Source organism: Chenopodium album, chromosome 3 (assembly GCF_948465745.1).
Source record: "Chenopodium album chromosome 3, dcCheAlbu1.1, whole genome shotgun sequence".
Lineage (NCBI taxonomy): Eukaryota > Viridiplantae > Streptophyta > Magnoliopsida > Caryophyllales > Amaranthaceae > Chenopodium > Chenopodium album.
In genome coordinates, this window is record NC_137836.1 from 1,277,250 (window position 1) to 1,301,866 (window position 24,617).

General features: G+C 31.7%; 3 protein-coding genes and 2 pseudogenes across 4 annotated transcripts; all 5 read right to left on the reverse strand.

The window, feature by feature from the left end:
- Nucleotides 1-2,640: 2,640 nt before the first annotated feature.
- Nucleotides 2,641-4,292, reverse strand: LOC145610003 (trans-resveratrol di-O-methyltransferase-like; annotated as a pseudogene).
- A 2,029-nt stretch (nucleotides 4,293-6,321) lies between these two features.
- LOC145610011 (trans-resveratrol di-O-methyltransferase-like) lies at nucleotides 6,322-9,177 on the reverse strand. Its single transcript, XM_081665260.1, has 2 exons — nucleotides 8,133-9,177; nucleotides 6,322-7,017 (listed from the first exon to the last, which is right to left on the reverse strand). The coding sequence occupies exons 1-2, from the start codon at nucleotides 8,910-8,912 to the stop codon at nucleotides 6,706-6,708; spliced, it is 1,092 nt and encodes a 363-aa protein (XP_081521386.1). The 5' UTR covers nucleotides 8,913-9,177; the 3' UTR covers nucleotides 6,322-6,705.
- Nucleotides 9,178-15,352: 6,175 nt separating this feature from the next.
- LOC145610022 (trans-resveratrol di-O-methyltransferase-like) lies at nucleotides 15,353-19,031 on the reverse strand. The gene is made up of 2 exons (XM_081665268.1): nucleotides 18,173-19,031; nucleotides 15,353-15,816 (listed from the first exon to the last, which is right to left on the reverse strand). Exons 1-2 carry the CDS (start codon nucleotides 18,950-18,952, stop codon nucleotides 15,502-15,504), a joined length of 1,095 nt encoding a protein of 364 aa, XP_081521394.1. The 5' UTR covers nucleotides 18,953-19,031; the 3' UTR covers nucleotides 15,353-15,501.
- An 80-nt stretch (nucleotides 19,032-19,111) lies between these two features.
- Nucleotides 19,112-21,685, reverse strand: LOC145623673 (trans-resveratrol di-O-methyltransferase-like; annotated as a pseudogene). Its single transcript, XR_014110185.1, has 2 exons — nucleotides 20,274-21,685; nucleotides 19,112-20,067 (listed from the first exon to the last, which is right to left on the reverse strand). The product of XR_014110185.1 is annotated as a trans-resveratrol di-O-methyltransferase-like (transcript).
- A 256-nt stretch (nucleotides 21,686-21,941) lies between these two features.
- On the reverse strand, nucleotides 21,942-23,144 carry LOC145621971 (uncharacterized). Its single transcript, XM_081676370.1, has one exon. It carries the CDS (start codon nucleotides 23,142-23,144, stop codon nucleotides 21,942-21,944), a length of 1,203 nt encoding a protein of 400 aa, XP_081532496.1.
- Nucleotides 23,145-24,617: the final 1,473 nt, after the last annotated feature.

A 24,617-nucleotide genomic window follows, 5' to 3' on the forward strand; every position in this document is an offset into this window, starting at 1 on the left:
GTAATTATATGATTAGACAAAAATTAATCATGTTAGTTGCAAAAAAAAAACGACAACAATAGCAGTAGTAACAATAATTATAATGATAACGGTAATATTATACAATGATGATTAACAACAAACAAACATAATAAAACAAAAACAAGCTTTTAATATACTAAAACGACAAAATAAGTGAGTTTTACTTATACATAATGACAAAAACTAATATTGCTACTAATTGAACTACAAGCGCCGTAATTAGAAGGAAATATTGTTTTATCTTCCTTAAATCTTCTTCAAAGGTGAATTTGTGGGTGTTTTGGGTGTTCTGGTTGCCGTCGTCGGGGAACATATCGGAGAAGAAGGGGGTGATAAAATTTTTTAGGTGATTTTTGGATAAAAAGTGGGAAGGGATAAGGGATTTATGGTGAAATTGGGGGAAAATCCGCCTTTTATAGAGGTAGGTTTATCCGTTACTGTTCTGTACAACTGTAAATATATCATATAATAGTCTAATGTACTGGCATAAAATTATGGTCCGTATATATATATTTATAACTGTAAAAGGTTATCACACTGGGAATGCAAGCCATAGTGGTCCGAGAGCCTAATATCTATAAGAGATCATGGGTTCGAAAACGGAAAGAAACACAAAAAGTATGTAAAAGTAAGAAAAATAATAAGTATAAAAGGCTGCATCTTTTTGTTAATCTAGTTAATAATATGCATGCAAAGTTACTACTTAGCAATTATAATAACTAAGATCAAAATTTACGTAAAATGAGTATGTAATATCAACATGAATCAAACAAAGAAACATCAAAAACAAAAGATGATAGTAATGAATTCACAAGTAAGAGAACTTTCACCGTTGTTTTGAGGTATATATAATACAGTAAATGTTTGAGTTTCTGGTATAGAGGATCCCAAATATGGGCAACTATAGAGCATACTCCTCGAAACATTTAGAAGTAGGTATAAATATACCTAACTGGAAACTGGTGCTGATAACGTGTTAAAAATGTTTTACTGATGGTAAGATATTTATCAGTGAAGGGATAAAGATAGGAAGTAAGTAGTAGAATGGTAGGAAAACTCCTTTCTTGTTTTTCAACCTAAGTTCACAATACGTGAACTTTCATTTATATAGCCAAAATAATTGAATACAATATTATACATGATTGTACTTTATACAAATTATTGTACTTAGTAAAGTCTTCATTGACTTTAATTACCACATGTGAAGTTCAACTCAATCATGTTTCTCAACACTTGGCAAAATAAAACCTATTTGTAACTTTTTTTTTTTGTTGAAAACAACCAAACCTTTTTTTGCGGCGTTGACCCACCCATGTCCATGTCATGTGCTCTTTTATTTACTATTCTCATCCCCTTTCTTCTACTTTTCCTCTAATTCCCTAATTAACCCCTCTAATTTAAACCCTCCTCTCTCTCCCCTCTCTTTATACTTGGCCATGGTCAAAGTTCATTTAATGTGAAGAAGGTAGTTGCTTTGTTGCAATAGAAGGTTTTCCCAATTACCTTTGATTAAGGTAATTGCTTTAGTTCTTAAAAAAAAAAAAAAAAAAAAAAAAAAAAAAAAAAAAAAAAAAAAAAAAGTAATTGCTTTAGTTATGCTTAATTTATCACTTTTTTTTTATGTTTACGGAAGTTTTCAACAAATTAGGGTTTGTTGTCCCCTTTTTAATATTTACGCTAATTTCATAGGCAACTATGGTTTGGGACAATAATTACATTACAATGACTTATATGAATGTGCATTGCCTTACCTGGACTTTAATTAGACATATCAATCTTAATTTAACAAGTACAATAAAATGAAATTGAGTTCAAGCAATTCGCTTAACAAATACACCAAAAGGAACTAACCTTAACAGTTGTTTTAAAGCATGCAACACATAATTTCTGGCCAAGTTCAAATAGAGAGAAAGGTTTAAATTAGAGAGGTTAAGGAGGGATTTGAAAAAGGGGGAGAAAATAGTAAAATAAAAAAAATGGACACATGACATGCACATGATGGGTCAACACCGAAAAATGACGAGTTAACGTGGGGAAACGTGCAATTTCATTTTTGCTTACTTCTCTTGTTGTAGGGATCTTGATGTTTGCTCGAACAAGGTCTGCATCCAATTTAAGAATTACAAGCAATGTTACAAAGCATTAAAAAAATTGTGCTCCCATTCTATGAAGAACGTGAGTATTTCTTTTACAAAAGGGAATTTTTCTCTAAGTCTGTAACATAATGCATGGAAGTATGTGTAGACTTCTATAAATATTATTGATGCTTATATATGATTGTCATTAAACGTGTTGACTTTGATATGATGAACAGATTGGAAATCGATGGAAGTGTGGTTGATTATGAATTGATTTTGAAAGACAAGGTTTTGGTATCGAATGCCTTTGATGAAGTGCTCGCCTACAAAAACAATTACTACAACCAATTAGATACAATTCAAGCTCTCAACAACCGAGTAGCAAATGCTTGAGAAAGAATTCAGCACGATTATAGGTATAATGGAGAAATCCAAAATCTAAAATTAATACCATTTTAGGCAATATTTTAAATGTTTATCCAACGCCCCGAAGACGTTCGTTAGCAAGATCCTTATTATTATTATTATTATTTGAAACAAAAGCATGTATAATTGTATATAGTGCATTGAATAGGAGCGAAAAATGAAGAAAGTATAACGCTAGATTTAATTCAGTTTATTTAAGTACCTTGTTCATCCCATCAAAAAAAAAAGGACCTTATTCATTATTATTATGATCAAACTAGAAAGAAAAAAAAGTTTATAACTTTAGATACATTATCGTCGTAAGTATGATTTTATATTGTATAATATCTTTCACTTTGAAATGAAAAAAGTATGAATATTACAATTTTAAGGTTATCACCTGCGTTTAAAAACTTACAAGGGATAGACCTCAATGATGGACCTTGACTCTAATATAGGATAGATCTTATAGTCATTCAAACCAGCACTGATAAAAAGCTTTTTCCATTCCTCTTCATTTCTTTCCTTACCCCCAGTGGTAGCATTCATCATCAGCATGTCAAACACCAACTGGGAATTCAAGTAATTAGGTATGTTATTAGCATTCTCCACCACCATATCAATGATAATTATCTTGCCTCCTCCATCTTTGCTAGGAATTGCCTCTTTGCATCGCTCGAGTATTTTTATGCAATCTTCATCACTCCAAGTATGCAATATCCACTGCAAAAGTTGCTTCAGACATTCAGTTAGTGCATGGACACGGCAACGACTATATTACTCCCTCTATTTCTAAATGGTCATACAAGTATAAGTATAACATATGACAAAGGTTAGTAAAATTAGATCATACAATACAAATATACAATACAAAAATAGATCATATAAGATGAAGTTGAGTACAAAACAAACTATTTAGCATATGATTAGTATAATGAGCTAGTTCTGAATTATCTAACAAATTAAGTAAAACTTGAAAAGGAATGACAATTAGAGATTTTTACCTTGAGTAAGACAACTTGAGCAGGAGGAACAGCCTCAAACATATCACCTCCAACATACATTAAGTTGCTGCCATACTCTGTGAATCCCTGAACTACATGTGGGAGATCAAACACAGTGCACCTTAACTCAGGGAAAAGCTTAGCAATGGCCTTAGCCATTGTTCCATTGCTGCCACCAACATCAACTAACTATTCTACCCTCTCGAGTAATCCCTTGAACTCATTATCAGACATCAACAAGCTCACAACAAATTGAGTATCTATCACTTGCCATAGCGTTGTTGAAAAGCTTGTTGAACTCGGGTACACTAGAGGCATATTCTCATATACTCTTTTTATGAGCAATATGAAAAGGAGTATCATCCTCACTTTGAAACCAAGTAGCAAAGTTATAAGACGATTCAACCGAGATTGGATCAAGTTCCATAAGCACAAAAGGAGCTAGGGTGAGAGGGTGATCCTTCAACAGAAGTTGGGAGTTTATGGTAAGAACAAAGGCTTCTTCACCACTCGATAATTCTTGCTTGGAAAAAAAGTTGGAATGAACAAGAAGGCACATTAACCTACCTAGAGAATGAGCCTTGCTTGGATGGAGACACAATGGAATAGCTAGCTCCCCAAGACTCATAGGATTTCCATGATTTCGAATGGCATCTGGGATGCCTAGCTGAAGTGCACACTTTAAAGCCATAGGGGTTAGATAAGAGAAAGTATGATTCCATACATGAGTTTGTGCACCCAGCAGCTCTTTTGCTGGTTCATTGGCAACACTCATGAGATCCATATTTGCAAAACAATACACAATTTTTTTTTTCTATCTAAACATATATGTAACAAAGGTTCTTTGTTAAATGCTTTATTGCTGTAGATAAAGTGACAGACTGCCAGGCTTGGTCATAACTTCAACTACAAAACTCTTATGTGGTGTTCATTAATGTTCAAATCAATTCACATAGTTTCATGTTTTGATTGAATTGTCAGATGGTTTGATGAAATTATGGCCATATGTATGTTAATGATAACATATAGTGACAAAAGATTATGACTTATAGTGAGTTTGTATATTGCACTCAGACTTTTAGAAATAGAGACAAAAATCTTGTTGGACATCAGTAATACAGTTCAAGTGTGAAAATGACTTCTAACAAAGAAAGCACGCTTAAGTAAAAGTTTTATGAGATATACATATAACAGGTAAATTCTTATTGGATCAACCTACAACTTCATGTTACCTCACTAGTCAATTATGAACTTTCAAAAACAAGAGCATCATGGTGATGAAGGAGATAGTATGTGGTCTTGTTCTTAAGTCTTTCAAGTTATAACCAATTCAAAAAAGTTCTTTAACAGATCCAGACAATACCAATATTAGCTTAGACTTCAGTTACAGTTATAGTCAGGTCACATATAAATCAACTAGAGCTAGGGATGGGTGTCATAAAGAGTTATTTAGTGCCTCTGATCCATTACATGATTCGAGTAAAGAAATTAAAATGTGGTAAATTTGTTTAAGCATCATAGTGATCATACCATTCCATCATCAGAAGGTTCTTACTTGGGACTGGAATGCTCAATAGGGGACTCTCGATCTACATGTTCATCCTTTATTGTGGAACCAAAAAGAGGCTCTTCTAACTTTACTTGTAAGGTAATAAGCTAGGTATTAGAGAATAACTCGATAGAAAGTGTATACAAAATCATGTACATTGTACATAAAAAATCTCATATGGATACCGCGGTGAGTGTGTAAGACGTCTTCATAGGACACATACACATGTATATCTTCATTAATATTCATTATCACTCATAAAGCATATGGTTTGCTGGTTCAAAAGCAATATATTAGAAATTCACATGGGACAACTTGTCTCAAAATACACATAAACATACTTCTACTCAGTAGATTTACCTTAATTATAACAAAGTACAAGTACCAAAACAATAGGTAGTTATGTCTACTAGTATATTATTACCATACATTATAATTCATAGTGATCTGATAGTGAAATACAACCACATTGACTATGCTTTTGGTACTAAAAACTCTTAACTATTATTATAGTTTGAAGGTTCAAAGCGATAAGTATTCAATGTCATATTGGCTTGCATTATTGAAAGGCTTTAGGCATTTAATGAGCAATAATTAGGCATTTAATCACCATACTCCAACTTCAGAAGCAAACTCACCCTATTGATATGTAACAGCACTAGTCTAGTAGTCTAGTTGTCGACACGATTGATTCTTGTAATCTTCCATCCTACAATCACCCATTTCCTGAACTGTCAACTCCCACCCTCCATCTGAAAGAGTAACTGCACAAAAATGTTTAGCATGCCAGTCATTCCACTTGTCTTGAACATAACAAAAATTACCATAAAATTAAGCACAATTCACACTAATTGGTTCAAAATTCAAACCAGAACTATAAATCCAAGAAATATATTATGGGTATCCAGAAAAAAACTACTTTTTAACCATAAAATGTTTTATAGGACTATTTTTGCTCTTGGATTTTTGTTAAGTTATGGGAGCTTTTGTGGTTCACCAACCTTTATTTCAATTATGTGAGGGGTATTCGTAATAGTGTAAAACTTGTTTGATTTGCATCTATATGACTATATATATGCTTTCAAAGTTTTAAAAATCATAATTTTAACTTATAGCTAAATAGAGATGAACATGAAAAATGATCAAAGGTGTACAGCACGCGTGCGCAAACATAAGTGAAAGTTAAATTGAGGCCAGACTCTAGTACAAACAAAGTTCTTCGAAAAGTTTCAAACAAAATAACTATGTTTCCAAACAAATACAAATAAAATAAGTTATACAAGAATTGTACAAGTTTGTACTGTAAAAATAAAATAAAACAGAGCCTTATGTCAATGACCAGTAACCTTATTCGCAAAAGGTCACTTCCATTAATACATGCACACACAAAACCTTACACCTTAATAATTTGATTATCTCGATTATACAAGCATAACAACATAATTACACAAAACATTACAGCTTAATAATCAAGTAAGTTTGATTGTCTTAACACTCTTGATTATATAAACCAAACAGCATAAGTACACATAACATTACAACGTAATAATGAAATAATTTGGATTATTTTAGCTAAACAAATTAAACAACATAACCACTGCACCTTAAGAATGAAATAATTTTATGGCCATCATCCGCGTATAAAAACTTATAAGGGATAGACCTCAATAACAGACCTTGACCCTAAATTACGAAATATCTTATAGTCATTCAAACCAGCACTGATGAACAACTTTCTCCATTCCTCTTCAGTTCTTTCCTTACCTCCAGTAGTATTCATCATCTGCAAGTCCAACAATAACTGGGAATTCAGGTAATTGGGAATGCTATTGTCATTATTGTTCTCCACCACCATATCAATGATAATTATCTTGCCTCCTTCACCTTTGCTAGGAATTGCCTCTTTGCACCGCTCAAGTATTTTTATGCAATGTTCATCACTCCAATTATGCAAAATGAACTGCAAAAGTTGTTTCGATAATTAGTGCATCGACAAGATGACAACTATAATCATTTCTCTATTCCAAATAAAAGTTTCATTTGCTCAATATACGTTTATTCAAAAGTAATTAGCAAAAGATGAAAATTGGGTTCTATTAACTAAAGGAAAATATAATAAATATAGTAGAGCTTGGTAAATTAAACTGACTTTAGAAAACAAACATAACAGAAATAAATATTTTTAAAAAATAATAATAATTAAAAAAAAAAAAAAAACTAAAACATAACAGAAATAAAACTTTTGAGTTAAGACAAGATTTTTTAATGAAATGAAACTTTTATCTTAGGAAAAAAAAAAAAAAAAAAAAAAAAGAATAGTCAGTTTATACAATGAGCTCTTCTCTAATCATAGGCATTTATAACTCCTACATAAAATAAAATAATAATTAATAATAAAAATAAATAAATAAATAAAAGGACAAACATAAAGAACAATGCACGACTCTTTATATACAATAGTTGTAAGTTTGCAACACTTGGACTTTCTACTCATACAATAACTTTGAATACAATGCCTCATATCAGATGTTATTGAATAATACTCCCTCTGTTTCACGTAATTTTTCTCATTTCTAAAGTAATTTAAGTTTTTTTATTATTATTATTTTTTTATTTAAAAAAGTAGTGTTAGTTAATAGATGTGATCAATTCATGATGTTATTTCCCTGAAAAATGAATAAAGTAATATTGGGGAAATAAAAACATGGAACAACCCAACATAAACAAAAAGTAGAAAGAACCTCGTGAAACAGAAAAAGTATGTTGTTATTTAGTCTCATTGTATATTTTTCAAATATCAATTTATATTGTTTTACAAATTAAATCATAATTTCATATAATTATGGAGGTGCATTGGCAGGTCGCAGGTGTTTCAATCAATAATCTAAAACAAGAGTATAACATATCACTTGAAGTTAGAAAAATTAGACCACATGTATCATATACAAAAGTAAGATAATATAACATGTAGTTGAGTATAAGTTAACATATATAACCTATTATTTGTATAATAAAGTATAATTGAGTTATCTAACAAGGAAAGGAAAACTTGGAAATGACAATTAGCAATTTTACCTTGAGTAAGGCAACTTGAGCAGGAGGAACAGCTTCAAACATATCACCTCCAACATATACTGGGTTTTTGCTGTACCATGTTGATCCCTGAACCACATGTGGTAGATCAAACACAACACACATTAACTCAGGGAAGAGGTTAGCAATGGCCTTAGCCATGGCTCCATTGCCGCCACCAACATCAACTAACGACTTAACCCCCTCCAATAAGCCCTTGAACTCATCTTTGGACATCAACAAGCTCACTACAAAATGAGTATCACTGGCCATAGCATCACTGAAAAGCTTGTTAAACTCGGGTGCACAAGAGATATATTCCCATATGCTCTTTCTATGAGCAGTATGAAAAGGATTATCATCTTCATTTTGAAACCAACGAGAGAAATTATGTGACGACTCAATCAAGATTGGATCAAGTACCATAAGCGCAAAAGGAGCTAGGGTGAGAGGGTGATCCTTCAATAAAAGTTGGGAGTTTACAGTGAGATCAAAGGCTTCTTCACTACTTGATATTATTTGCCTAGAAAAGAAGTTGGAATGAACAAGAAGGCGCATTAGCCGGCCTAGAGAAAGAGCCTTGTTTGGATGGAGTGACAATGAAGTAGCTAGCTCCGTAAGAGTCATAGGCTTGCCATGCTTTTGAATGGCATCCGGGATGCCTAGCTGAATTGCACACTTCAACGCCATGGGGCTGAGATAAGAGAAAATATGATTCCATACATGAGTTTGTGCACCCAGTAGCTCTTCCGCTGGTTCAATGTCAATGCTCATGGGATCCATTGCTCTTCACACACACACACACACACACAGAGAGAGATCTATCTAGCTAATGTAACATAAAGTTCTTAAGCAAAATGCCAAAGATAAAGTGACAGGCTGCCAGGATTGGTTTATTCATCAATTAATAACAAAGTTACAAAATGTTTATAAGGTGTGCATGGTCAATACAATTCAAATTAATTTCGTGGGTAGAATGTCGATTTATGCTACAATGAAAAGATGGAAGCGGAAGAAAATGTGTCCTCGACTCATGTGTAACATGTATGTTGATCATGAGTAACATATAGTGATACAAAATGGTGGGACAAAAGATTAAGGCCCAAAAAAGAGATTGTACAATTGCACTCAGTGTCAAATGCATATTTATTTCTTTCTTTCTGAAATTTACAGATATGCAAATGTCTACATAATCTTAATTATGAATCCGCCTTTGCAAACAAAGATACAAGTTTCAATGCATGCGTTAGTCTTCACTCTTGAGCGATCAGCATCATATGAGCTTGCATTATTGAAGGGCCTTAGGCCTCTAAAGTCTAAATTAGCAATAACTTCACCAAATATAGTATTTCTAAAAATGAGCTACTACCTCCGTTACAGGTTATGTGCAACGATTTGACATAAAGCAGAGAGGGAAAATGTCTAAACGTTGCACACAACCTGTAACGGAGGTAGTATAAAAAACTTCAATTTTCAGAAGCAAACTCACCTTCAACACTACACGTCGATAACACTACGTCGACATGATTATTGTAATTTTCCACCTCACAATTGTCTTTAAGGCGTTCTCCACCCTCCATTTGACATGATCCATTGCTCTTCACACACACACACGTCGATAACACTACGTCGACATGATTATTGCAATTGCACAAAAACGTGTAGTACATACTCAAATGATCAAAATTTCCACCCTCAATGGGCTCCATCTGAAATAGCAATTGCACTAAAGACGTGCAGCATATACTGTTATGATCAACAACCAGCTAAGCAACAAGAAGCGTACATGAATTAATTAAAATAATATGACAAATTAACAAAAACCCTAAACAAATTCAAATGATTTCCTAGCATTTTGCAATTCAGGCCACTTGTCTTATATATAATCAAATTTTCCATAAAATTAAGCACAAATCGCTCTAATTGACTCCAGATTTAAACCAGTATGAACATAATTTCGAGAAAAACATCTAAATAAGTGAATAATAATCACGAAAAATCCAAATTCAACAAAAATAGAAAATCAAAATGCATAAGCAAATATAATTAAAAGAACTAATTTCAATGAATTAAGAAGTAATAGAATATAGTGCTTGATTACATACCAAATTTCATGGTAATGGTGAATAATTAGCTTCGAATTAAAGAAAGGGAAGAGCGCTCGGATGTTCTCCATTTTAAAGGGGAGCCTTCATTATAAAAAAAAAATGGGTTTTTCTAAGCTATGCCCCTAAACTTTTTCGGTTTCTAAGCTGTACCCACGGTTTTTAAAACGTCTAAGCTATGTCCTCCACCTTACTATTTTTAATTAACAATACCCTATATTATCAACAGTAATTAACCGACGTTAAGCTCTGTTAGTTGTCGTTGCTAGTTAAAATAGAAAATAAAAAGAAAAAAAAAACGATTGAATTCCCTTTAAAAAAAAACGATTAAAATAAAAAAAAAAAAAAAACTTCCTGTTCCCTTACACACACTGATCAAACTCCTCTTCTACTCTGTTTCATAAACACTCAAAAGAAAATCAAAACCCTTAAAAAGTAGTGCCCAGAATTTGCGATTGAAATCAAACAAAGAATGCGATGAGCGATCTTCATTTATAAACACAGCTTTCGTTGTTGAATTTCGCGGATCGAAACTCGTCTTTGTGCTTGCGTTTTGGTTGCGAGGTGGAGTCGTGGTGGCTGGGCAATTGAATTATACCTAAGGTCGAAAATTTCGGACTCTAAGACAGGTAATTTCACATAAATTTCTGAAATTTAAAGCTATTCTTTGTTGTTTTACATATATTTGGGCGTAATTGTGATTGTTGATGTAGCAATTGATTCTAGGCTTGCAATTGCACTTGGGACTAACAAAATCCCATTGACAACTAGAAATTGCTGGAGAAGAACGGGAGCTTGTCATCGTAATAGCTAAATTTTTTGGGCTAAATTTTTTGTAGACAAGAAGAAACAGGGGAACTGTGTTATACAAGCCCCCTTTTATAATACAAGTAAAACCCTAACAATTATGGCGGCAAATATTCCCTCCAAACAGAGGTACTTAACAGTTCCACAACTACTAACGGAGTTTAAACGTAATTGGTTATTGTTAATTAAAAATAGTAAAGTGGAGGGCATAGCTTAGACATTTTAAAAACCGTGGGCACAGCTTAGAAACCGAAAAAGTTTAGGGGCATAGCTTAGAAAAACCCAAAAAAAATTGTCAATATAACCTTTGACCCGTTTTTTCTAAATAATACAACCTTTGATCCGTTTTTTTTTAAAATAATACAATCTTTGAATTAAACCTGAATATTACAATTTTTGGGGGTCTTAACTTTAAACAAGACTAAAAACTTGTAACCTCTTAAACCGGTTACTTATGACACGTATCATTGTGTAATCGGTCTAAATATTAAATTTTGATTTTTTAAGTAAACAATTTATTTAAAACAAAACAAAAAAAAAAAAAAAAAAAAAAAAAAAAAAACATCTCCCCCACCCCCAAGCCTACCTTCACGCTCATCCCCGACGGCCTAAACCTCCGATGACCCCAACTCTACCCTTCCCCATTCCCCGCCCAACTAGCAACCGCTAAAATTACCTTCTCTTCCCAATTGATTGTAGATTTTGCATAATTTGAAGGGGTTCCGATAATGGACAAAGGGGGAAGAATCGATGGTCGGGAGACTCGGGAAGTGAGGAATCAAGGCTATCGTGGTCAGAAAGAGGAAGAATCAGGGCTGCTGTGGTCCAGAAGGTGAGAATTTGGGGCTTCTTTGATTCGAAAGGGTAGGAATTGGGAAGTGTAGGTATTTTTTGGTGGTGGCGGTGGTCGGGATTTGGGCCTGTTATGGTGTGATGGACAGTTTCGGATTAGTGGAGGGGAACTGAGGGTTGACAACGTTGGTCGGGAAAGGGAGGGGCGGGTTTAAGTGGTGGGGATGGGGATCAGAGTTGTGTAGTGGTGGTGGGGTTGGGTGGAGCAGTGGTGGTGTTTGGGGAAAGGAGAGAGAAAAAGAAAAAAAAAATTATTTGATTGGAAAGGAAACAATCCTCAAGGAAAGCCCAAAGATTTGGGCCTATAAGGAATAGCTAAATTTGACCTTTTCATAAAAGATAATTCGTCACTCATGCGCACCCCAAGACTACTCCCATCCAAGCACGTTTAATTATGGAGTATTCTTAGCATATGAGCTCCTTAAAAGGAATATGCATCTTGTTGATATGAGTTGTATATCAAATCTTTTTAAAGCAATCATGAGGGGTATTACATGTAGAGTATCAAAAATGCAATAAGTCTTAGCTGCACTCTTATGAAGCTAATTAGATAGCTGCACCAGCACAATAAAATGAACATTTAATAAATAAATGTGAACACATAAAAAATAATGAACATTAAGTAAAAAAAAATATGAACACGTAAAAATTAATGAATATTCAGTGTAAAAATATGAACATGTAAAAAAAATAAATGCACATCTATCTATATATCTATACTAAAAGCAAATGAGTAATGACACTTGTCACTACGTTATGAATAATTTTCCCACCTTTTTATTTTTCCTTTTTTCTTCTCCTATCTTTTTATTTAAGGAAATTAAGGAAAACAATTGGAAGGTGGAACATATTAAGTTAATAACATACAATATAAGTAATATAAATAAGTCAACCATACCATTTACAAATCTGTACAAAATATTAAATATTTTAAATTAAAGTTTGACAAAAATTGTGTTATACTAAACATTTTGCATACTACATCAATACTAGCTAAATATAACTTTGCCTTTACATATAAAATAATTAATGGTTTCATAGATCAAATCAGGAAAAAAAAAGGCGTTGGATATAGCTCAATATAGGGCTAATATAGCTAATCTATGTATGCATTTTTTAAATAATTATTGATATTAATTAAATCATTTAAATAAGTATTAGAAAATTTTAATTGTGTAAAATATTATGAGATAATAGAGGAAATATTAAAGAGACATATGAATCTTTCAAAAAAAAAAAAGTAGACATGTGTAAATAAGTCTTTGTTCATATAGCTGTCATACATACATTTTCTAGCTTTTTATTAAGGAATAAGTAAACTATGAGGGAGTGCAATTTAAATTTTATTGTTGTAAAAACCGGTGAAAAGCAGGAAGTTATGAACCCAAAAGGATATGCATACAAAATTAACATTAGAATCTTCATTTATGTTGTAGAGGCAGTTGGAAAGATTTTTTTTATCCATGGTTTTGATTTAAAATTTTATGAAGTAGGCAATGATTTCATTTTTCTTGAATGTATATATCTTTCTAAAGTCTCATCAACTAATACGTTTTTCAAGATGGAATCCATAAAAAATATAAAAAAATAATAAAAAAATTGGTAAAGACATAGATTAACTTAGCCGAATTTAAGATGATAAAAAAAACCAAAGGGAATGAAATAGTGATACAATGTGAATGCTCCAATAAAGTCTAAAATATCGCGTGTTTGAACTTATCTATTTAAATATGTCTAAAACCGAGTAATTTTATATATTGAGCTATTGCTTTACTTTTATTTTATTTTTTTTAATTTAATTTGATACATATAACTAATTTTAAAAAATAATAAAAAAAAATTAAAAAAAAAACTAGTTTAAAATGATTTTTTTTAAAATTTATTATCGTGCATGGCACGGGACTTAAAACTAGTTTAGTACTAAAATGTGATCTGAATATGTTAAAAAAAAATATGATCATATAGTATACTAAACATGAACATGAATTATCATATAAATATATAATCATACAATTGATGGACCACAATCTTTAAAATGAGCATATAGTAAAATAAATAAATAAATAAAATATAAATTATGAACACGTAAAATAGACATTTAGTAATAAAAAATGAACATTTAATAATAAAAAGTGAATACGTCAAAAACAAAATATGAACATTTAGTGTATTAAATATGAACATCATCATATAATAATAGAATAGTTAAATCAAACCTAATAAAATGAACATTTCACAAAAATATATGAACACTAAATAAAATAAACATTTAGTATAAAAAAATAAATAGGAAAAAAATGAACAGGTACAAAAAAAAATATGAACATGTAATAAATTCAAAATGAACATGATTTTCATATAGGTTCAAATAAATTATATATAATTATTAACGAAAAGTAAGGATAAAATAAATCGCTAAATATGTTCAATTTTTATGTACTAAATGTTCATTCTTAGTGTATAAAATGTTCAAATTTAGAGTACTGTGTGTTCATTTTTTAACCTTTTTTTTTTCCAGAAAATATACCCAAATTCGATTGTAATTATTTTAACTCTAGAAATTTGAAGATTAACCTTGAATCTAATTTTGATTCATCATAGAGACAATAATTATCGATATATAACATCGTACATTAGGAATCACAAATACAAAATTGATATAAATCAACAATTTTATAACATTCACATAAAAAAAAAAAAAAAAAAAAAAAAAAAAAAAAAAAAACTCAAATTTACCTCAAGATTCACCATCGTGACGAAGATGATGGCGATGAAGAATCCTTCATTGGTGACAAATTGGAGAATATCCAAAGTAGAAGGAAAAAAAAGTGTAAAGATTGAAGAAATTTAATTTATAATGAAAGGAACAAAAGAGGAGGGATAAAATTTTGAATGGAAAAGAAAACAGAGGAGGGAGAAAGTTAATAGAGGTAAGAAAGAAGGAGAAAGAGAGTTAAGATAAAAGAAAGGGAAAAAAAATCGTATGTTCATTTTTTAAGAGCTATATGTTCATATATATATGTGTTATAGCTAGCTTAGTTGCACTAGTGTGTAGCTAAAAATTTGTATCCAAAATGAAATTCCAATTGTTAAAATCATTGGCTTTCTAAAAGTCCACTTTTATGGCACACCTAGGGCAAGCTAAAATAATAATTTTGATGGCATTTATGCTAATTGTATACTGTATTTTTTTCTTCAGATTTCATTAATATGCATCTTTAAATATTTTTCTTCTTATTATTTCAATTATTAATTTTAAATAATGTGGTTCATATATATCCTTAAATGTAAATTATTTTTATATCTAATTCTAATCTTTTATATACAATGTAATGCAATATAACATAAATTACAAGAAAGATTAACTCTAACCATGCATCACACGGCGTGCACCCCTAATAAGGTAACATAATGTGCAAATGAAACTATTCAATAATTTTTATTACAAGTACACGCACACACAAAACATAACACCATAATAATCTGATTATCTCAATTGTACAAACAAAATAATATAATTACACAAAACATTACAACTTAATAATGAAACAATTTTGACTCAATTATACTAGCCAATCAACATATAATAATACACAAAACATTACAACTTATAAAGGATAGACCTCAATAACAGACCTTGACCCTAGATTATGAAATATCTTATAGTCATTCAAACCAGCACTGAAAAACAACTTTCTCCATTCCTCTTCAGTTCTTTCCTTACCCCCAGTAGTAGTATTCATCATCTGCAAGTCCAACAATAACTGGGAATTCAAGTAATTGGGAATGCTATTATCAATGTTGATCTCCACCACCATATCAATGATAATTATCTTGCCGCCTCCATCCTTGCTAGGAATTGCCACTTTGCATCTCTCAAGTATTTTTATGCAACGTTCATCACTCCAATTATGCAAAATACACTGCAAGAGTTGTTTCGATAATTAGTGCATCGACATAATGACAACTATAATCATTTCTCTATTCAATAAAAAATTTAATTTGCTCAATGTATGTTTATTCAAAATTAATTAACAAAAGATGAAAAATGTGTTTTATTAACTAAAGGAAAATATAATTAACATAGTACAGCCTGGTAAATTAAACTGACTTTACAAAACTAACATAACAGAAATAAACTTTTGAGTCAAGGCAAGTTTTTTTTTTTTTTTTTTTTTTTGGAAACAAGTTAAGACAAGATTTTTTAATGAAATACAACTTTTATCTTAGATGGATGGAGTAAAAAAAAGAAAATAGCCAGTTAATAATCTTGCATTAAATTAATTTTGGCATTCTTAAAAGATCTTGTATAGCCACTGGAAAATTATAGAAGTAGGACCTGTTCTCTTACATTGAAATTCAGTTCAATTCAGTTCAGTTCAGCTCCTAATTTCCTTCTCTTATAAAATATTCATTTCATTTCAGCTCAGCTCAGCTCAGCTCAGTGCCCGTAATAGATAAGTTTATACAATGAGCTCTTCTCTAATTATAGGCAGTTATAACTACCACATAGATATAAATAATAAACAAAATAAAATAAAAGGACAAACATAATGAACAATGCATGATTCTTTATATACAAAGTATACTATTCCATCTAATAGTTGCAAGTTTGCAACACTTGTTTCTACTCACACAATAACTTTGATTATAGTGTCTCACAATATATATAAATATCATATGTTATTGAATTATACTCCCTTTGTTTCACCTAATTTTTCTCATTAATAAAGTAATGTAAGGTTTTTTTTTTTTTTTTTTTTTTTTTTTTTTTTTTTTTTGTAAAAAAAAAAAGTAGCGTTAGATAATACATGTGATCACTTCATGATGTTAGAGAAACAACACGAGCAAGTCAATTTGAGGAAAATAACATTATTTCCCCGAAGAAAATAAAAAAAGGAATAAAGTAATATTGGGAAAAAAAACACGAAACAACCCTACATAAACAAATATTACAAAGAACCGTGTGAAACAGAGGGAGGCCCTGTTCTTTCGAGCTTCTGGGCAGAGCAGAGCATAACAGATCAGATTTCAGCAGAGCAAAGCAAAACAGAGCAGAGCAGAGCAGATTTCAGCAGAGCAGAGCAGATTTCAGCCGAGCAGAGCAGATTAGATTTTATTATTATTATTATTATAATTATTTCATCATCATCATCATCATCATCATCATCATTATTATTACTACTACTATTATTACTACTACTACTACTACTACTACTACTATTATTATTAAATATTAATTATTATTATTATTAAATATTAATTATTATTATTATTATTATTATTATTATTATTATTATTATTACTACTACTACTACTACTACTACTAATATTATCGCATTATTATTATAATCATTAAATTTTTAAAGTTAAATATTAATTATTATTATATTAATTATAATTATTATTAAATATTATTTAATTATTATTATTAAAAATTAATAATTAGTATTATCTTTAAATATTAGTCATTATCTTAATATTAATTGCTATTATAAAAATCAATTATTGTTATTATAATTAATATTATTAGTTACAAATATTATTATTACTGTTAGTATAATTACTATTATAATTACTATTATTATTATTATTATTATTATTATTATTATTATTATTATTAAATATTAATTATTATTGTTATTATTATTATTATTATTATTATTAATTATTAATAATTTATTATTATTATTATTAAATATTAATAATTATTTATTATTTTTTTTATTTTTTTATTAAATATCAATTATTAATTATTGTTATTATTATTATTAAGTATTAATTATTATTATAATTAAATATTAATTATTATTATTATTAAATATTAATTATTTATTATTATTAAATATTAATTATTATTATAATAATTTAATATTAAGTATTAATTTTAAGTAGAGCAGAGCAGATTGAAGCAAAGCAGAGCAGAGCAGAGCAAAGCAGATTTCAGCAGAGCAGAACGGGGCCGGAGTATGTTGTTAATTAGTCTAAATGTATATTTTTCAGATATCAATTTATATTGTTTAACAAATCATAATTTCGTATATTTATGGAGGGGCATTGGCAGGTATTTCAAACAGTAATCTAAAACAAGAGTATAAGTGTATAATATATCACTTGAAGTTAAAAATTTAGACATACATATCATACAAAAGTAAGATAATATAACATGAAGTTGATTATAAACTAACATATATAACCTATTATTTGTATAATAAAGTATTACTGAGTTATCTAATAACAAGGAAAGAAAAACTTGGCAATGACAATTAGTAATTTTACCTTGAGTAAGACAACTTGAGCAGGAGGAATAGCCTCAAACATATCACCTCCAACATATATTGGGTTTTTGCCGTACCATGTTGATCCCTGAACCACATGTGGGAGATCAAACACGACACACGTTAACTCAGGGAAGAGGTTAGCAATGGCATTAGCCATGGTTCCATTGCCACCACCAACATCAACTAACGACTTAAACCCCTCCAATAAGCCCTTAAACTCATCATTGGACATCAACAAGCTCACTACAAAATGAGTATCACTGGCCATAGCATCACTGAAAAGCTTGTTAAACTCGGGTACACAAGAGATATATTCCCATATACTCTTTCTATGAGCAGTATGAAAAGGATTGTCATCTTCATTTTGAAACCAACGAGAAAAATTATGTGATGATTCAAAAAAGACTGGATCAAGTACCATAAGCGCAAAAGGAGCTAGGGTGAGAGGGTGATCCTTCAATAAAAGTTTGGAGTTTACGGTGAGATCAAAGGCTTCTTCACTACTTGATAATATTTGCTTAGAAAAGAAGTTGGAATGAACAAGAAGGCGCATTAACCGGCCTAGAGAAAGAGCCTTGTTTGGATGGAGTGACAATGAAATAGCTAGCTCCCTAAGAGTCATAGGCTTGCCATGCTTTTGAATGGCATCCGGGATGCCTAGCTGAATTGCACACTTCAACGCCATTGGGCTTACGTAAGAGAAAATATGATTCCATACATGAGTTTGTGCACTCAGTAGCTCTTTTGCTGGTTCAATGGAAATGCCCAAGGGATCCATTTGAGCTTCACACACAATAAAAAAAATTCTATCTAGCTAATGTAACATAAAGTTTTTTAGTAAAATGCCAAAGATAAAGTGACAGATTCATCAACCAATAACAAAACTATTATCAGGTGTGCATTTATGGTCAATACAATTCCCATTATTCCGTGGGTAGACTGTCAATTTATGCTACAATGAAAAGATAGCAACTGAAGGAAATATGTCCTATGTGTAACATACTAACATGTACGCTAATGAGTAACATATAATGATACAAAATGGTGGGACAAAAGACTAAGACAATAGTGAGGTTGTACGATAGTCACATATTTATTTCTTTCTCCCTTAAATTTACAGATATGCAAGTGTCCAAAGAAGCTTAATTATGAATCCACCTTAGCATACAAAGATACAAGATTCTTGAGCGATCAGTATCAGGCATCATATGAGGTTGCATTATTGAAGGGCTCTAGGCCTCTAATTAGCATTTCACCAACAATAACATTTCTAAAATGAGCAACAAAAAATCTTCAATTTTCAGAAGCAAACTCACCCTACGACGTCGATATCACTACGTCAACACGATTATTGTAAACTTCCAACTCACAAGTCACAACCACCCGTGTCCTTCCTCGTCTTTAAATCATCTTCCACCCTCCATGGGCTCCATCTGAAATAGCAATTGCACAAAAAACGTGCAGCATATAGCAATTCATTGCACAAAACATTACAGCTTAATAATGTAACCATTAATTTGGATTCTCTGAACAGTAAAATATTTACGGATATCATGCGAATCTAGAAAATTATAAGGGATAGACCTCAATAACAGACCTTGACCCTAGATTACGAAATATCTTATAGTCATTCAAACCAGCACTGATAAACAACTTTCTCCATTCCTCTTCAGTTCTTTCCTTACCCGGTTACCCCCATTGGTAATATTAATCATCTGCAAGTCCAACAATAACTGGGAATACAAGTAATCGGGAATGTTATTCTCGTTGTTGTTCTCCACCACCATGTCAATAATAAATATCTTGCCTCCGTTTTCTTTGCTAGTAAATTGCCTCTTTGCATCGCTCAAGTATTTTTATGCAATCTTCCTCACTCCAATTATGCAATATCCACTGCAAAAGTTATTTCTAATAGTGCATAAACATGACGACAACTATATTACTCCCTCTATTGCTAGATAAAAATTTCATTTGCTCAATGTAAATTTATTCAAAAGTAATTAACAAAAGATGAAAATTGGGCATTAATTGATTGAAGGAAAATAAGAAATATAATAGAGCTTGGTATAAACTTGGAAACGACAATTAGGGATTTTTACCTTGAGTAAGACAGCTTGAGCAGGAGAAATAGCCTCAAACATATCACTTCCAACATATATTAAGTTCTTGCCATACCCTGTTAATCCCTGAACCACATGTGGGAGATCAAACACGGCACACCTTAACTCAGGGAAGAGCTTAGCAATGGCCTTAGCTAAGGTTCCATTGCCACCACCAACATTAACAAACGATTCAACCCCCTCCCATAAGCCCTTGAACTTATCGCTAGACATCAACAAGTTCACAACAAATTGAGTATCACTGGCCATAGCACATTCAAAAGCTTGTTAAACTTGGGTACAGAAGAGATATATTCCTATAAACACTTTCTGCGAACAGTATGAAAAGGAGTGTCATCATCATTTTGAAACCAACTAGAGAGATTATGTGAGGATTCAACAAAGATTGGATCAAATACCATCAACACCAAAGGAACTAGAGGGAAAGGGTAATCCTTCAATAAAAGTTGGGATTTTAAGTGAGCTCAAAGGCTTCTTCACTGCTTGATAATAATTGCATGGAAAAGAAGTTGGTATGAACATGAAGGCGCATTAACCGGCCTAGAGAAAGAGCCTTATTTGGATGGAGAGACAGTGATGTACCTAGCTCCGCAAGAGTCATAGGCCTATCATGCTTTTGAATGGCATTTGGTATGCCCAGCTGAATTGCACACTTTAACGCCATGAAGCTTATATAAGAGTTAATATGATTCCGTACATGAGTTTGCATCCAGTAGCTCTTTCACTGGTTCAATGGCAATGTTCATGGGATCCATTTTTGCTACTCAACACAAATAAAATGTTCTATCAAGCTAATGTAACATAAATGCAAAAGATAAAGTGACAAACTGCCTGGATTGGTTGATTCATCAACCAATACAGTCAATACAACTCACATTGTTTTGTGGGTAGATTGTCTGTTTATGGTAACACTGAAGAAATGGTAACATATAGTGATACAAAATGGTGGGACAAAAGATTAAGACTCAATAGTGATGTTACAATTGCACTCTAAGACTCAGAGTCACATATTTAATTTGTTCTTTCAGAAACATGCAGGTATGCAAGTGTCTTCATTATCTCAGTTATGAATCCCCCTTTCAAGTTTCAACTTTCAAAAATTATGTATGAAAACTATTTCAATAAGTACATTTTAATTGTAAGCGGACAACAAAATCTTTAAGAGTCCCTTATATAAATGAGATGAGAGGAGTTATTAATTGAGAAGTTTGAAAGAGCTATTGACAATATAGATTGAGAAAGCAAAATATACAATTATAAAAAAAGATCAGTGGAGAAGATAAGACTAGTTAGAAAGCTTATAAAGGCTCTATTTGAGAACTTAGGTCCAATCTAAGTGTAGGATCCATGAGAGAAATTTGTCATGACAAAATATTTATGTTAGGTATAACTAAGCAAACTTCTAGAAATTTCAATGTTAAACAAACCAAAAAAGGAAGAGGTCCTAAAGTAAAAGATGCAGCTTAAAATCATCAACATTGCAGTAGAAAAATTAACAAGAATTACCAAGACGTATCAAAACTCAAAAATAACAAATTTATTCAACAATTCTTTCAGCAGCTAGGATGATGCATTAGAGTGTTTTTGGAGAAATTACTAATCTCAATAAACTAAATGTTACATGCTGAATTGCAGGCTTACCAAGCATCAAGATGCATTGGAATCTGTTTTCGATGATCCTAGAGTCAGCAACTCCAAACTAATACCTGTGTGTTGGGAATAAACTCCATGGACTTCCTTATATGGTAGCACGAACTTCTTCAAGAACTGAGACTCGGTCAGTGAAATGTAAGTTTGAAGGTTGTAATCTGCCTTAATAAATCCTTTCTCCTTCAAGACAGTGAGTGTCTTATGTCTAGGCAAAATTCTCTTCTCCAGGCTACAAGTTAACAGGTTACACCTCTTTGACAAGTAACTAGGCTCGTAACCCAGCTCGTTCATAAGAAAATCCAACTTTTTCTTGATGGTAGCTTCAGAGAGTGCCAAAAGAAAAGGGCTTGATGATGAAAGAGTTGTAATATCAGACTCAGTCCACCCAAAACTTTTAAACATTTCTCGTTTCGACTCAATAGTCTTCTCGCTAACAGAGGTCAGTAACACAATACCGGACAAGAACTGCGGAGACTCTCGAGAAATCCCCAATTTCTCTTCAACCTTCATCACTGCATTCTCAAAAAAATCGAGTTTTCGAAGGAACGGGGATGCATCCCTAAGTAGGCATTTCTGGATTGATTCAATGGAAATTCCATAACTCCTTAACAAAGCTACATTAGGCACCAACACTTTGGGTATACAAGAAAGCCTCAAACCATTGGATTTTTTCAGAATTCTAATCACTAGGTGTTCACATCCCATAATTTCTCTCAAAGCTTGGATTGCAGGAACAATATTGGAATCTAAACCCATAAAATATATAGAAGGATTCACCCTTATAAGCCCAGCAAAATCAGACACAGAAAACCCCAAATCACGAAGAACTTGGGTCTTCGGAGCTAGGGTTTTATCAACATTACACAACAAAATTTGGGGATCAGAAATTACAGCATTTCGAATATGAGATTGTTCCAATCCAATTTGTTTGAAGAATGTAATCACAGAATTAGCATTTTCAATGAAATAGAATTCACTGACCTTTTTTGCACCTCGACCTAAGCGATGGTGAATGAGCTTAGTAGAAGTCGAAAGAGCTTGTTGCTTGGAAAACCCTAGAAAATCAACCAAGTAATCTGTGAAACCAGAGTTGACTTGGGTAGGTATTGAAGATGAAGTTGAATAGAGTAAAAGATGGTGGAATCCATGGATGAAGTTGAGAGCTTGGATGCCATTGAAGTTGCTGCGAATTTTAAGCATCTCTTCCAAACTTTCTGTTTATGTTCTTAGTTTGCTCGTTCCATAATTACACTCTTACTGATACTGAGTTTGGGACTAAGGGTTGGGTTCTGGCCGTCAGGGGTGCCTAAGAAGTGTGAACCGCGTCACTCGCGATTAGGGGCGTTCAAAATTTGGTTTTGACCACCGGATCGAACCAAATTATTTGGCCCGATCTCCGAGTCAAGAATTTTATTTTCCGTTTCCTAGTGGATTCCGTTAAGTGATAGTGAAATTTAAATTATGTGATTTGAGGTGGTAGCAAAATAAAATAAAAGTTAAGATGGGTAATAAAAGTGAACTAGGGTGTTTAAATGGCAGCAAAAGTGAAATTTTACTTAAAATTACCCTTAACAGATTTGGTAAACTTTAGTCGTATGAGCTTTTATTTATACTAAACATACAAAAATAAAAAACGCTAAAATAATATTATTTCTTTATTTTTTTGGACCATTTTTCCGATTCAGTCTTAGCTTAATCGGTTCATTCTCCAATTCTTGAAATTTAATTTTCCGATCCAGTCTGGTCTTGGACTGATGAACAGCCCTGTTGTCGTGATTAGATGCGTCAATTTGGATACTCAAATCGGCTTTATCCTAAATTATTGGGTCTATAAGAGTTGAAATCTAAAATAGGTATTTTTCGAATTGGATCAATCATGTACTTTTTAATACCTCCACTCATGAGTAGTTTGGATTTCAATCGAGTAAATGTTTTGTTGGGTTTGAATTATTTCAAATTAACAAGTCTGTACTCTTTAACTTATACTTTCAAGTTTCAAGCTTTAAATGAGTTTGAATCTAGCTCAATCAGTCATTAATTCAAGAAAAACAATACAAATCTTTTAAAATTTTATTGAGATATGTATTTTTTTTTAATCACATGGACTAAATGTCGTACGAGTAGTTGCTAAGAGAAGCAATTCTTATTTTTCGTAACACGGCTTTACAATGTTTTTTACAGTATAAACTACAGTATAAACTGAATTAAACTTATTAGAGTGAAACTGAACTGAAATGAATATTTTATAAAAGAAGAAAATAATGTGTTGAACTGAACTGAAATGAAGTGAAAATAATCATATCAGAACAAGCCCTAGTGTATGACTATTGACTACCTATAGTTCAAGTGGAGTAAAATTAGTTAAACAAGATGAGACATGTTAGCAATCAACCTTAATTATAGTACTTCCTATCCCAATTGGATACCCCCACCCTAAACATTAGGGTTGAAATTATAAACAACAATGTTCAAGAAAGCTTTGCAAGTATGACACCAAGGTTGAGAAACAAAAATTACTACATCTTCCTCACAAAAACACCACGTAGCTAAATATGGCAACACACCTTGCCCATAAGAAATTTCAAGCATGAAGAAAGGAACACTAAGAGGAAGTAGAAACTCTCTCTTGGTAATGAGACTTTGGTTCCTACTTACGGTTAAAACCAAAATACC